This window comes from Ailuropoda melanoleuca, chromosome 2 (genome assembly GCF_002007445.2).
Source record: "Ailuropoda melanoleuca isolate Jingjing chromosome 2, ASM200744v2, whole genome shotgun sequence".
Lineage (NCBI taxonomy): Eukaryota > Metazoa > Chordata > Mammalia > Carnivora > Ursidae > Ailuropoda > Ailuropoda melanoleuca.
The window spans coordinates 161,944,690-161,960,999 of record NC_048219.1 but is presented as its reverse complement, the minus strand read 5'-3'; the positions used below and the strand labels follow the sequence as shown (position 1 = coordinate 161,960,999).

General features: G+C 37.6%; 1 protein-coding gene across 3 annotated transcripts in view; it reads left to right on the top strand.

The window, feature by feature from the left end:
• Positions 1-16,310, top strand: part of PGAP1 (post-GPI attachment to proteins inositol deacylase 1) — an 89,546-nt gene that overhangs the window by 14,718 nt on the left and 58,518 nt on the right. Inside the window, exons 1-3 of one of the 3 annotated variants that reach the window (XM_002920028.4) lie at positions 512-690; positions 7,484-7,637; positions 13,724-13,899. In XM_002920028.4, the coding sequence (XP_002920074.1) occupies positions 544-690; positions 7,484-7,637; positions 13,724-13,899 (477 nt within the window). In that variant the 5' untranslated portion in view covers positions 512-543. Of the gene's footprint in view, positions 1-511; positions 691-7,483; positions 7,638-13,723; positions 13,900-16,310 lie in introns of those variants that run through there. The other 2 variants (XM_034654903.1, XM_034654902.1) reach the window with 2 other exon arrangements.

Genomic DNA, 16,310 nt, shown 5'->3' with positions numbered 1-16,310 from the left:
AACGGGAAGGGTTTTTAAACTGCGCAGGGAGAGATGTTTGCGACGTGACAGCTGATGGCCTCCCTCCCGCGCCGGGTCAGCTCCCCACCAGTAATCGCCTCTCCCTCCCCAGGTTAACCCATCACACGCCCACCCTCCTCCCGCCCTTCCCTCTCCTCGCTTCCAAGGCTCCCGCGCCCTCCTCTTCTTTCCTTCCGCCTGCCTTTCATTGACTTTCCCTCCCCCTTCCTCCTTTTCCTTCTCCTCGCCCCCTCCCTTTTCTCCCCTTTGTCTCTCGCGCAGCCCACCCCGCTTTGTCCCGTTCTCTTTTTCCTCAGACTCGCGCTCCCGCTGCAAACGCCGACTACTCTCTAAACGAGACGCCGGGCGGGAGGCGCAGCAAGCCGACTGCACGCAGGCGCACTGCGCGGCGGGCGCGCGGGCAGGCTGGGCGTCTGCGCAGGCGCGCGCTGCTCTGGCTTCGCTCCGGCGCTGGGCGCTAGGCGCTAGGCGTTCTTCGGCTCTTTCAGTCGGGGCTTGGGGTCGCGCGCCGACGGCGGCACCATGTTTCTTCAGTCGGTCAGTCTCTGGAACCTGGCGTTTTATGTCCTTATGGTTTTCATGGCGACCCTGGGGCTGTGGGACGTCTTCTTCGGCTTCGAGGAGAACAAGTGCAGTATGAGCTATATGTTTGAGTACCCGGAGTATCAGGTGAGGTTCGGGTGTCTCACCTGGGCGCTCCGGGACTCGGGCCCCTTCCGCCGGGTTTCTCCTGCTTTGGCTCCCGCGCCTCTCTAGTCCCCGTATGCCAACCTTGTCTCTCTGTTTTTTTCGCCCTGGAAGACTCTGCAGACACCCTCCCCCCTTGCTTCCCTCACTTACCCTTTGTGTCCTCTCAGCAGTGGGGTGTCAGGTACGATGGTTACCTGAAGCATCCTCCCGGCCCCCCTCGTAGTTGCTCCCCTGACCCTCCGCCCCTTCCCGGTCCCAAATCCCGGGTACAGATTCTTTTGACTGCCCGGGCCCACCCTCACCCTCACCCTCACCCTCCATTCTTAGAGACGCAACCTCAGACCCTCTCCCTAAACCCAAACCCCATTTTCCTTGCGTTCCTGCCTTACCAGGTGCCCCTGGAACCTTCTTTGCTTTTCACGCGCCTAAATTCTCACCACCCGCGCAGTGATTTGTACGTCAGCTTTCGCCTTTCTAGAAGGGGACTGGCTTCTGCAGAGTATGTATTGGCTGGATCCCAAGACTGCCTTTGCGACTCCAGGATTTTACTCTTGTGTTAAAGGCTAACCCGATAAGTAATTAAGTGGAAAACTATTGAATTTCCTTCCTGTAAAGTTTGCGGAGCCTCCCGTTTTGTAGGTTATGGGTCCATGCAAGTGCATACATGCCTGTGTTTATTCATGTCGTTTCTTACCAGTTGCATACAAAATCTGTTTCATAGTGTTTGTTTTCTCACTGTGTTTGCAATTTGAGAGAGACCCGGTCTTCGTGGCTCGCGCAGTCGCGCGCTGCCCCCACCTCTCAGTTCCATTTTGAGTATTTTCAATCACAATTGCTTTATCAGGTCAGCACAGTAGAATCTAGAATTTCATTCATGACCAGCTGTGGTGATAAGTTACACAACTGTCCAAAGAAATTTCTCCAGAATGATTCTTTTATTTCTAAACACATCTCCTAGTTATGGAATACATGTTATAATGGTAACTCCCTACCATAAAAAGTATATATACTGTATTACTGATAAAACGCATTTTAAGTATACTTTTAAAACCGTAGCAGATTTTTTTTTTTAGATTTTTTTTTTAAGGTGAAGAATGCAGGTCGTGATTGTCTCTGTATACAGGTCATTATGGAGGAGCATATTACTTTATCAATGCTATTATTTAGATTCTAAAACCACCTAAGGTTTATATTGCTGAAGAACATCTTTTCCCCGTGGGCAAAATTCTAGTTAAGATTTCATTTGCTTTGAGATCCTTATCTTGGTTCTGCATCAGTGGTTATGAGGGAGTGGAACTTGATATCAAATGCTATTGAAGGAGATTTTAACGTGTTACTGTTGTCTCCGTTTCTAAGCACATATGCTGGTTTATGTTTATCAGAAGCTATGCATAGTTAAGTATATGGGCTTTTAGTTTAGTTTTTTTTTAACTGAAAACAGAGCCCTTATAATCTTTTATTTTTCTGTGGTTTAATAATTGGGAAACTCTCAATAGGTTGAAGTAGGTCACTTTTGTATTGCATTGAAGAGTTTGATTAAAACGAAATTATCTGGAACAATACAGAACTAATTCCCATTTACTTTGAGATTGTCTACAGTTATTGAAGCTATTTTAATATCTGCAGTTGTGGGAATTGCTTAGTGTTGAAAACAAAGCATACGGACTCACAGATCCATTTCTTGCCTCATAAAGTTAACTGGAAGGACAGAAAATTAGCTAGTGCAAAAGAGCTATTTGGCTTTTTTTTTGGTCAAGTAGTCTGTAGTTACTTATTTTGACTTTGATTCCCTTTTTGAGGTTTTATACTTCCGTTACTGTTAATAATTTGTCAGTACAGTAATAATTACAGTGCTCAGAGTTTCTGATACACATTTTCAGTAGATTTTTATTTTATGATGTAAAAAGATGTGTTAATTCACTACAGAATTTATATTTGATGCTTAGACCTTTTATTGTGCACATCAGGTCGTGTTATTTTAGAAATACAGTTAAAACCTATCTATAGAAATGAGTCATTTTGAAATATAGTGAGATTTCTGGGTTACTGAGGTAATTCTATTAAGAACTAGTGGTTTTTAGTGAATATATATTCTTTTTTTTTTTTTTTAAGATTTTATTTATTTATTCGACAGAGATAGAGACAGCCAGCGAGAGAGGGAACACAAACAGGGGGAGAGGGAGAGGAAGAAGCAGGCTCATAGCAGAAGAGCCTGATGTGGGGCTCGATCCCAGAATGCCGGGATCACGCCCTGAGCCGAAGGCAGAGGCTTAACCGCTGTGCCACCCAGGCGCCCCGTTTAGTGAATATATATTCTAAATATATTTTATATTTATTGTTTATTTTTAGTTATATTTTATAGTAAGCTTTCTAATTGTTCACAGATTGATGTCCAGCATTTGAGATGACATAGCTGTTGGGTTTTCTCCTTCTTAATGTATTTTTCTTTTTTACTGCTAATTTTCATATTCTTTAGCCGAATTTTAGAGGAAATGAAAGGTAGTTGAAACACATTCAACTTTATTCTCCATTTTAAAAATTAAAGGCGGAACAGGAATTTGAACGTATTTGTAAAAATGAAGTGTTGAATTTAAAATTGAGCAGAGGCGCCTGAGTGGCTCAGTCTGTTAAGCGTCTGCCTTCGCCTCAGGTTGTGATTCCGGGGTCCTGGGATCAGAGCCCCTGCATTGGGCTTCCTGCTCAGCAGGGAGTTCTCTCTCTTTCTTTCTCTCTCAAATAAATAAATCTTAAAAAAATACGAAAAATTTGAGTATTCACTTTCTACCTTTGGTTTTCCAAAATTTCCTTATTCAGAGTTAAGTGAACATCTCACAAACCTACCAGACAAAATACACATTATCCTTTAAAGCTTCTTGCTTTATTATGATAGCAAGGCAGAGCTTTTATTTGATGGCAACTGTTTTAGGCAAATTGTATAATTGGAGAAGAACTGTGTTGTTTTCTCCCATACAGTAATTTATTTGGCTGTCCTCAGATATGTGACATAACAGTTGTCTGAAAAAAAATGTTGGTATTGGAAGATACGAATCATACTTTTGTTATTACGTGTGAGGTTTGCTTAGCAAATAATTTATTGAATAACTCTGTCAGGTATATTCTAGATACTAGATACTGGGTATGGGTGAGAGGGAATTAGAGATGAATCAGACCTCGTGCCTTTATGTCTTTATAATTTTTATGTCTTTATAATACAATGGGGGAGATAGGAATGTAATGGACAGTTAAAATATGTGCTAAATGATAATTTCACTATAAGAGTGCAAATGAGGCTCTTCACAGAAGAGAGCATTCAAGTTCATCTTCACTAGTCAAAGGTTGTAGACAAGTTGTGGCTAATTAGAGTGTATATATATAGTTCATGAAGTGCAGAAACAAGAAAACTGCAGGAATAAAGAATAGCATTTGTGAAGGTGGGAAGGCACCAGGACACATTGTATAAGCAGTATGGATAGTATATAAACTGCTAATATTGGTTGCCTTCTGGGTAGGGAATTAGATGGCTAACGGACTAAGGGTAGGAGAGAGCCTTTTCATTGTATATCCTTTGAGTCCTGAATTTTGAAGCATATTAAAAAATTTAAAACATGTCATGTATAAGTTATAAGAACGGTAAGAATAATTAGAGACAGATTTTGGAGGATCTCTTTCAGGCCTTTATCATCTATAAATGTAATCAGGAAACACAGGAGGTGTATGTTTTAACATGGTGTTTCTTATTTTATATTTTAACTTATTTTATTTTAGGGGTGGGGTGGGGTAGGGTGGGGTGGAGGGACAAGAGGGAAAGGGAGAGAGAGAATCTTTTTTATTTATATATTTTTTATTATATTAGTCACCATACAGTACATCCCTGGTGTTTTCTTTTGTTTGTTTTTTTTTTTTTTAAGATTTCATTTATTTATTCAACAGAGATAGAGACAGCCAGTGAGAGAGGGAACACAAGCAGGGGGAGAGGGAGAGGAAGAAGCAGGCTCATAGCAGAGGAACCTGACGTGGGGCTTGATCTCATAACGCCGGGATCACGCCCTGAGCCGAAGGCAGACGCCTAACTGCTGTGCCACCCAGGCGCCCCACATCCCTGGTTTTTGATGTAAAGTTCGATGATTCATTTGTTGCGTATAACACCCAGTGCACCATGCAATACGTGCCCTCCTTACTACCCATCACCAGCCTATCCCATTCCCCCACCCTCCTCCCCTCTGAAGCCCTCAGTTTGTTTCTCAGAGTCTATAGTCGGGAGAGAATCTTAAGCAGGGTCCACACCCAGCCTGGAGGTCGACTCAGGGCTCGGCTCTCCTGACCCTGAGATCCTGCCCAGAGTTGGATGCTTAACTGACTGAGCCACCCAGGTGCCCCACAAGGTATTTCTTGACAGCATTTTGGACTATGGATTGGAGCAGGGAGGTTATGACAGGAAGAAAGACCAGTCTGAAAGATTCACCTTTCCCTAGGTCTTTTTATTAAGCTGAAGTCCTTAGGGGTGGGATGGGCAAAGGGCTGAGAGCTCTTTGTAAGATCTTTAAAACTGTATTCATTTTGATAAAAATCTTTTTTCTTCTTTTTTACTAATTATGGAGCTCACATTTTAATTTTCCAGTTTTAAATCACAAGTAGAAGATATATATCATAAAATAAAGACATTAGTTTCTTTAATCAGTATTTTTCTAGCACTTGGGAACTTGTTAGAATTTTTGTCTTTTGAAGGGCTGTGGGTTAGAGATTAGAAGGACCTGTACTAAGGCAGAATCAAGAGAGGATGAGCAGCAGGGGCAGGATTGTGGAGATATTAAGTATAAAGGTAATTGATTTTGATTAAAGGTCTATATTGAGGAGAGGTGCTCATTTAAAATAATCTATATAGGTAATTTAAAATATATGGGAGTCTTGTTGCTATAAAAGTTTTCTTTTTAAATCCCTTGACCCTCTTCTTTTTCTTCATCATCCTTTTCATACACCTATACTTTTTCTATCTTCAATCTGGTCAAAAACCTCCTGTTTCTTCCTGCCACTCCCAACTTGTATTCTGGAATACAGTTTTGCCATTTGCTAATAGTTTCCTAGTCTTCTGAGTTAATTTTCAACTAGTTCAAAACTTTGTTTAGCTAATGTACTGAAAAGAATGATCTAATACTCATGTACTGTCATATCCAAAGGTGTACTAAATTGGGAGGAATTAAGAATAATGGTTTACCTGTTCTCACATGTTTTCTTTTTGCTTAATGTGTACTTAAAATATTGCATAATTTTCATTTTTGATTATATATTGTGCATAGTCAATATTGGGACAAATTTGAGTTGAAGTCCATATATATGATACATATATATATAGCAAATCGCGGGATTGGTATTTCTGCATTTTGAATATTTGAGGAGATAAAATTGCTAATATATATATATATTTTTTTTTTAAAGATTTTATTTATTTATTTGACAGAGACAGCCAGCGAGAGAGAGGGAACACAAGCAGGGGGAGTGGGAGAGGAAGAAGCAGGCTCCTAGTGGAGAAGCCTGATGTGGGGCTCGATCCCAGAACCCTGGGATCATGCCCTGAGCCGAAGGCAGATGCTTAACGACTGTGCCACCCAGGCGCCCCAAAATTGCTAATATATTAAACAATAAGCTCACAGCTTCTAAAGATGTTTTCAGTTGTTATTAACACAGATTGTTTATGGTAATATTTTTAAAAGAATATTCAGGAATATGCATGAATGATCAGAATTCTGCTTTTTAGAACAGTGAGGTTTTTCAGTGTTATTGCCATTTACATAAAGGCTTTAAAATTCTTTCAGTATTTAAAATTTTTATCAAGCCCATGTACAGTGCTGCTAGATCATTAAATCTATTTATGTCTACTTAAATAAAATCTGTTCAATGTAACTGGCTTCATTTTTAATGATTTTTATAGTTTAAAAAGGAGCAGAAGGTGGCCTTATACCACAGCTTTTATAGATGCCTACCTTTTGGGGATGACATTAAGACCTAATTTGTATTTTGTTGAAAAAAAGTGTATATGAATTACTGGCTCATTTGTTATAAAATAATATTAATTATAGAGTAGTCTAAGGCTTGCTGACAAACCATACACCTGGTCCATGAAAACCAAAACAGATGCTAACTCATTGGAATGTTTACAGTGAGGAGAGTGTACATGTCTTGACCCAAGACATGAGTGTAAGGTTCAGGTTAACTTGTGAAGCTCATTGAAGGTCAGAGCATATTGAGAGGTCAGAAAGTTGCATTGTAAAACAAGCTTAACTTTCCTTTGAATGATGTAACAACTGGACTATATAGTTGGGCCTAAGTAAAAGGAGAGGCATTACAAAACAGTTTAAAATAGCAAAAAAGAATTGATTTGATAATGGAAAGCATTTATCATTTCTAAGTATAATTGATACTGATACTATATTAAGTACATTTCCAATTATATTAACAAGTAATTTGATGACATACATACCCCAGTGTTTTTCTTTTGTCAGTGGCTATTTTGAGTAATTTGTATTCATTAGAATTTGAGGTAGTTTCCATTTTATGCATTACTGAAGACTGCATGGTTCAAAACTCACACAATTCAAGATGAATTCTACATATGAATAAACTAAAAGTAAAACTTATTTTGGGCATTAAGTGCAGTTTTATCATCAGTAATATTTTTATATTGTTTCAAATGTGTGTAATTCAGAATTGGGCACAGTGGACTGAATTGTATTAATACAACTGATTAAAGTGAAATTGCCTTTTTTTCTTCCTGCAGAAAATAGAACTTCCAAAGAAACTGGCAAAACGCTATCCTGCATATGAATTATATCTTTATGGAGAAGGCTCCTATGCTGAAGAACACAAAATTCTCCCTTTGACTGGTATCCCAGTTGTCTTTCTTCCTGGTAATGCTGGAAGTTATAAGCAAGGTAAGTCTTGGAAGTAAATTTTGAAAGCTATAAAATTCAATCAAAGAATTTATCAGATACATACTCTGTTAAATACTGTGCTAGGCATACTAGAAGACACAAATATGTGACATTTTTGTCTGAGAGGAAAAACAATGTGAGTACAAAGAATAATTGAAGACCACTTAGAAAAGAGGAAGACGGAGAAAAAGAACAGGATAGTGTAGGTAGGATAAATGATACAGGGATTCAGGAATCAGCAGAAGAAAGATTTATGTTGGAAATGGAACGTGTAGAAAACATAATCTAGAATACTGATAGAGAAGTAAATTGGCATATGTTTTGCTAATCAAGAGAGAAGATTGGTTTCCTTCTTTTGGAGCTATTTAAATTAGATCTAGAAATACTGATGGAAACACAAAGATGAAGGTAGGGAAGCTTTATGTATAGATCCAAATTGAATGTTGGGCTGGAGATAATATTTATTTCTGGCATAACAGTCAAGTGATCTGGAAGTAATTTCATTTCAGATGTGCTTTTGGGTTATTAACTGACATATTCTTTTATGAAATAAGAATAGAATTCTTTCAGGGACACCTGTGTGGCTCAGTCGTTAAGCATCTGCCTTGGGCTCCTGTCATGATCCCAGGGTCCTGGGATCGAGTCCCATATCGGGCTCCTTGCTCAGTGGGGAGCCTGCTTCTCCCTCAGCCTGCTGCTCCCCCGCTTGTGCATACACACGCTCCCTCTCTCAAAAAATAAATAAACTCTTAAAAAAAAAAATTCTTTCAACATTTGGTGTAATTATTTACATATTATGTATTTATCTAATGAATATTTGTATTTTAGGTATTAGGGATCCAAAACAGACCAAGATAGATAAAATCCCTCCCCCTCATTAAACTTATATTCGTGTTGGGAAGACAGTCATCAAATAAATATGTCAGTAATGTTAAAAGTTAGAAAAATAAAACAGAGGGATAGAGGAGCAATAGGGTCAGGAAGTGACTAATTTAATTGAAGTGGCCGGATAAGGCCAGGATAAGGAGGTAGCATTTGCGCAGAGGCTTGAATGTAGCAAGAGACTGGGTATGTGACTGTTTGAGGAAAGATCCTGAGGCAGGAACATGCTTGGTACATTCAAGGCCATGAAACCTAGAGAAAGTGACAAGAAATAAGGATGGAAATGTAGCCACAAGCTATATCATATAAGCTGTGGAAAAGACTGCATTTTGGTCCAAGTGTGATGAGAAACTTTTAGAGGGTTTAAGGTAGGAAATGATATAGTCCAATCTTTTTGTTAATTGTGAATTGTTTGAAATATAACATATACAGAGAAATGTATAGAATATAGATATTAATTAAAAATTATTATAAAGCAAATACCCATAGAACCAAAATCTAAGTCAAGAAGTAGAAGATTGCCAGTTCTGTGGAAATGCCCTGTGTGCTCCTTCCTGATAAAACTTTCTCCCCTCTTTCTAGATGTAACCACAATCCTAACTTAAAGGTAGTAAATTTCATTGACTTTTATTTTTTAAGTATCTAAATATGAATCTCTAATACAATCCACTTCTGGGGGGTTATTTTTAAATTTGTAACATAAACATAATCATTCAGTATGTATTCTTTTGTGTCTGCTTCTTCCACTCAATATTTGAAAAATTTATCAAAGTCTGGAACACCTAGATGACTCAGTTGGTTAAGCGTCTGCCTAAAGCTCGGGTCATGATACCAGGGTCCTGGGATTGGATCCCACATAGGGCTTCCTGCTTAGCGGGGATTGTGCTTCTCCCTCTGCCCCTCCCCCGCTCGTTCTTTTTCTCTCTCTCTAATAAATAAATAAATAAAATCTTTTTAAAAAATTATCCAAATTGTTGTATGACCTGTGATTCATTTATTTTCTTCACTCTGTATTATCCCATTATATGACTATGCCATAGTTTAAACATTGTCTTTGGACCCTTGTGTTGTTTATATTTATTGGCAACTACAAGTAAAGAACATTGTTCTTTCCTTGGATCACATAAGCCCATGTTTCTGTAAGATGTATGCCATAACGTAATTCCATGTCATAGGTTTTATGTATCCTTCTATTTTTACTGGTTGTGCTAACTTATACTCCCAGAAATACTGCGTTATACTTCCCTTGCTCCACATCCTTGACAACGTTGGAATTGTCAGATTTTTTAATTCTATGCAGTATGGTAGGTGTGATTTATTTTTAAAAAATGATTACTCTAGCTTTGCTGTGTAGAGAATATGCTGTAAAGGGGCAAGAGTGTAAGAAGGAAAGATAATATCATTAATTATCAGGGAAATGCAAATCAAAACCATAAGGATAGATGTAATTTCATACCCACTAGGGTAGCTATAATCTAAAAGATAATAGCAAGTGTCATTGAAGATATGAAGAAATTGAAACCCTCATCCGTCGCTGGTGGGAATATAAAATGTTAGAGCCACTTTGGAAAAACAGTTTGGCAGTTCTACAGAATGTTAAACGCAGAGTTTATGCTTAGCCATTCCACTATAGGTATCTACCTAAAAAAAAAGAAAATGAACATTCACACAAAAACTTGTTTACAGGGGCGCCTGGGTGGCACAGCGGTTAAGCGTCTGCCTTCGGCTCAGGGCGTGATCCCGGCGTTACGGGATCGAGCCCCACATCAGGCTCCTCTGCTGTGAGCCTGCTTCTTCCTCTCCACTCCCCCTGCTTGTGTTCCCTCTCTCACTGGCTGTCTCTATCTCTGTCAAATAAATAAATAAAATCTTTAAAAAAAAAAAAAAAAACCTTGTTTACAAGTTATAGCAACACTATTCAGAATATCTAAAATGTAGAAACAACTCAGTATCAACTACAGAATGGGTAAATAAAATATATCCATATAATGGAATAGTATTCAGCAATAAAAAGGAATGAACCATAAAAGAAGAAAATTACAGGCCAATATCTTGATGAACATAGATGCAGAAATCCTTAGCAAAATATTATCAAACCAAATCCAACAGTACATGATCAAGTGGGATTTATTCCAGAGATGCAAAGAGGTTCGGCATCCACAAATCAATCAACACAATACAACTGCATTAATACAATGAAAGATAAAAGTCATATGATCATCTCAATAGATGTAGCAAAAGCATTCAAAAACATTCAGTATTTATGATAAAAATTCAACAAAGTGGGTATAGAGGGGATATACCTCAACATAACAAAGGCCATATATGACAGTCTTATAGCTAAAATCATGCTGAATGGTGAAAAGCTGGAAGCTTTTCCTCTCATTTCAGGAACAAGACAAGGATGCCCACTCTCACCACTTTTATTCAACATGGTATTGGAAGTCCTAGCCACAGCAATAATGCAAGAAAAATTTTAAAAAGCCATCCAAATTGGAAAGGAAGAAGTAAAATAGTCACTATTTGCAGATGACATATGTAGAAGACCCTTAAGACTCCACAAAAAGCTGTTAGAATTAATAAATGAATTCAGTAAAATGCAGGGTACAAAATCAGTATACAGAAATCTGTGGTGTTTATGTATATTAATAAATAACAAGAAATTAGGAAAGCAATCCCATTTACAATTGCATTGAAAAAGAGTAAAATACCTCGGAATGAATTTAACAAAGGGGGGAAAGATCTCTACACTGAAAACTATAAGACATTGATGAAAGAAATTTAAAAAAAAACATAAATGGAAAGATATTCTGTGCTTATGGATTGGAAGCATTAATATTGTTAAAATGTCCATACTGCAAAAAGCAATCTACAGATTCTGTGTAATACCTATCAAAATTCCAATGGTGTACTTCATAGAATTAGAACAAATAATTCTAAAATTTATATGGAACCACAGAAGATCCCAAGTAGCCAGAGCAATCTTGAGAAAGAACAGGCTGGAAGTATTACACTTCCTGATTTCAAACTGTACTACAGAGCTGTAGTAATCAAAACAGTACAGTGTTGAAAAAAAAAAAAAAAGAAGAAAACAACCCCACACATAGACCAGTGGAAGAGAATTGAGAGCCCAGAAGTAAACCCACACATATATGGTCAATTTATTTTTGATAAAAGAGTCAAGAACATACAGTGGTGAAAGGAGAGTCTCTACAGTAAATAGTGTTGGGAAAACTGGACAGTCGCAAGCAAAAGAATGAAACTAGGCCACTATCTTCCACCATACACAAAAATTAAAACAAGATGGATTAAAGACTTGTGTATATAAGACCTGAGTCCTTAAAACTGCTGAAAGAAAATATTGGCAGTAAGCTCCTTGACCTCGGTCTTAGCAACATCGTTGTGAATCTCGCTCCAAAGTAAGGGTCCCACATAGGGCTAAATAAAACTAAAAATAAATAAATAAATAAAAATAAATAAATGGGACTACATCAAACTGAAAAGCTTCTGCACAGCAAAGGAAACTATTAAAGTGAAAAGGTAGCTTACTCAATGGAAGAAGAGACTTGTAAACCATAGATTAAATAGGTTAATATCCAAAATATATTAAGAACCAGTATAACTCAACAAAAAACAACCCGATTGAAAAATGGATGTAGGATCTGAATAGACATTGCTCCAAAGAAGACATAAAGGTTGCTAACAGGCACATGAAAAGATACTCAATATCACTATTAGGGAAATGCAAATCAAAACTACATATCATCTCATACTTGTCAGAATGGCTACTATCAGACAAGAAATAACAGGAGTGAAATCTTGCCATTTGCAATAAGATGGATGGACCTTGAGGGTATTATGCGAAATGAAATAAATCAGACTAGAAAAGACAAATACCATACCATTTGATTTCACTGAAATGTGGAATTTAAAATATATAAATAAATAAAAAATCAACAAGACAAACTCAGAGATAAAGAGAACAGACTGGTGATTACCGGAAGGCAAGGGGGTTGGGAGTGAGCAAAATGAGTGAAGGGAGCCAGTTGTATGGTGATGGATGGTAAGTAGATCTGTGGTGATGATCACTTTGTAGTGTATACAGGTGTTGAATTATAAAACTGCACACCTGAAGCTTATATAATAAAAAGGAATTAACTGATAACATGAATTACATGTTACAATGTGGATAAACCTTGAAAACATTTTAAGTGAAAGAAGCCAGTCATAAAAACCTGTATTTATGATCTCATTTATAGAAATGTCCAGAGTAGGCAAATCTGTAGGGACAGAAAGTAAATTAGTACTTATCAGGATTGGGAGGGGAAGAGGAATGAGAAATAACTGCTCATGAGTACAGGGTTTTCTTTTTGGGGTAATTAAAAAATACCTAAAGTTAGATGAGTAGAATTTTGTGAATATTCTAAAAATCATTGAATTGTACTTTTTACATAAGTTGTATGTGAATTGTGTATGTTAAAAAATGGAATGGCAAATAGGTATTTTGTTTGCTAACCCATACACTGTGACTTTTAATGCCAATTAATGCAATCAATTCACAAATTCTATGGAAGGGTTTACAGAGCAAAACCTAAAACTGGAAGCAGGTAGACCAGTGAAGAAACTATTAGAGTAGTTAAGGCAAGAGGTGATGGTGCTTAGATTAGGAAGACAGTGGTGGAAATGGTGAGAAGTGTTGATTGGGCATATATTTAGAAAGTAAAGGATGATACGATTTACTGATGGATTGGATGTCATGTGTAAGAAAAAGACAAATCAAGCATAAGTATCTAAACCAAGTGAGGCGCATACATTTCTTGTAGGAATTTTCTCATTCTTAAAATCCTCAAGCGTGACTTATTCATACAGATGGCTAACATTTCTTATTCAAAGAATTCCCCCCCCCCTTTAGCTGTTTTCCCTAATCAAGTAGAAGCAGGTAAAGAATGTTTACTTTTTATTTATTTATTTTACCTGTTTACTTTTTATTTAATTTAAATTTAAAAAACATTTAGGGCACAAGACATACAATACAAACAATGGTTTGTTCTTCTAAATTGATACTATTGAAGGATGTCATCCTGAAGTAGGTTGTTTATATTCAGAGTGTAGGTTAAAGTTATTTGTTAAGAGACTTTGAAGCAAGAATGGTTGCAACTTTTAAAAATTTTGCTTAATGTACACTTTGCATTTTTCCTCTGCAGTTCGTTCTGTTGGTTCTATTGCACTTAGAAAAGCAGAAGACATTGACTTCAGGTACCACTTTGACTTCTTTAGTGTGAATTTCAATGAAGAACTGGTGGCACTGTATGGTGGAAGTCTTCAGAAACAGACCAAGTTTGTACATGAATGCATTAAAACAATTCTCAAACTCTATAAGGTAAGGGATAGGCATGCAAATCAATAGTGATCACCTGCTAGCATTTTTTTAAGGGATTCAGCATATTTTAAATCATTTTATTTGTTTATATGGAAGTTGAAGTGAAGATGGCACAAAGGGTTTGAGGTTTTTTTGTTCTTTTTGTGTGTTTGGGGGGGGAGTCTGTTGTTTTGAATTCAGTGGTTTTTGAAGTTTAAATTGAATTTACAAGAAACCTCTCATTTAGGGGAAATTTTTTTTTAACTTTATAAAATTAGAAGTGCATTGAATTTCTTAAAGACCATTAGTATGGATTTCTGCTTCTAGTTGTGAATAACTGGTATTAGGGTAGACTACTTCCATATGTAAGCAACTGTAAAACTAGTCAAAATATCTGAAGCACATGTTTTCAGGTATTGGACAACCAAGTAGTAAAGGACCATGATCCCTGAAAGAAGGAAAACATGTGAGATGAGCTTCATGATTGTTCTGATTTTCTGCCTGAAAGCATTTCCCAGTCCATAGGATAAGTAGGTGGAGGTCAAGCAGAATACATTGATATAACTGAGCTGAAGAAGGCAGAGATCAGAATTTGGGGCTACTGAAGTGGTTAGATTTGTGGGCAGGGTATGAGAAAAAGGAGAACTAGGCAGAGATAGAAGCTCTAGAAATTTGCATCTTTCAGCTTTGAATGAAGTGCTGCATATACACAGGGCAAGAAGCTACAAGGCAATAGCACACCAGGGAAGAGGTGATGGGGTGTATGCACCTCAGGTGCAAGGAATAAAGGGCAATAAATATCTTTAGAGAAATTTAAAAGAGTGGTAAAACAGTCTAAAAATCATTCTGTGCCAACAATTCTAAGCAGTATCAGGGATAAAATACTACTATACTACCTACTGAGGTGACCTACTGCCTCCCACAATATGCTGCAGTGAAACTCCTGGCAAAAGAAAGCTATGGGGTATTATGACCTGAATTGAGATTCCGGAGGTCACATGTGTTGGGAAATAGCAGTTCTGATCAGCTAGAACAGAAAGACCTATCCAAACACACTGGACATTTATTTGAGATCCCAGAAAAGATGCAATTTACGTATAAGACTACTCTAGCTCTCAAGAGCTAGAGCTCTTCTGGGATCCACCTTCATATTTAACTATAAGCCTCAAAAATACTAAAGTTATAGATTTAAAGTAAAAGATGCGCATAACAAGAGAACAGATGGAGAATCCCAGCAGAGACATGGAAACTAGTAAAAGAACAAAAGAAAAATCTAGAACTGAAACAATATATATCAGAAATGGAAGATTCGGGGGGTACATAGGTAGCTCCGTCAGTTAAGCATCCGACTCTTGGTTTCTGCTCAGGTCGTGATCTCAGGGTTGTGAGAGTGAGCCCCGTGTCGGGATCAGTGCTGGGTGTGGAGCCTGCTTAAGATTCTCTCTCTGCCTTTCCCCCCTCAAAAGTAAAAAATTCAGTAGATAGGCTTCAAGCAGATTGAATACTACAGAATAAGAGATCAGTGAATTTGAGATAGGACAATAGAAACTATTTGATATAAAACATAGGACAAAAGGATGAAAAGGAAAGAGCCTCGATAATCAAGAAGTCTAACATTAATGTAATTGGAACTCTATGAGAAGAGAAAGAAATTGGGGAGAAAAAAATATTTAACTAATGGCCCCCAATTGTCCAATTTTGATTCAAAATTTTCAGCCTTAAAGCAGCCAAAGGAGAAAGATCCTTTATCTACATAACAGGGTAAACAATAAAAATTACCACTGCATTTACATCAGAAATAGTGAAAGCCAAAAACAACAGTACAGACCTTAAAGGTCTCGGGGATGGGGTTAGGAAGGGTACTCTCAACCTAAAATTACATATCCAGCAAAAATACCCTTCCAAAATGAGGGTGAAATAAAGATATTGTCAGCGTTAGAAAAACTGGCAGTTTGTCATTAGTAGACAGAGGGAAATAGAAGAATACTACTAGGTGAACAGCACAGTAATAATTGCTGCAGGCAAGATTGATCTGTGGATGCTAAAATTAGTTGGTGAAAGTTTGAGGAGGACAGGGATATTTACATGGTCTCGAAGTATCTTTTCTAAAATATTCATTAGCTGCGAAGGAAAGGAGTAACTTCATAGTAGAGAAACTTGGCAGATAACATCTTAAAGAAGATTAACATTACTAGTAAGAAGACATATTGGCATAAACCTCCTTGACATGATGCACTGAGGATGCAGCATAATTTCTGTGGCATTGTGGCATGCCGCAATAATGCCACAGAAATATATACACACACACACACACACACACACACACACACACCACATCTCTTTATCCATTTATTCAGTCAATGGACATTTGGGCTCTTTCCGTAGTTTGGCTATTGTTGATAAGGCTGCTATAAACATTGGGATGCATGTGC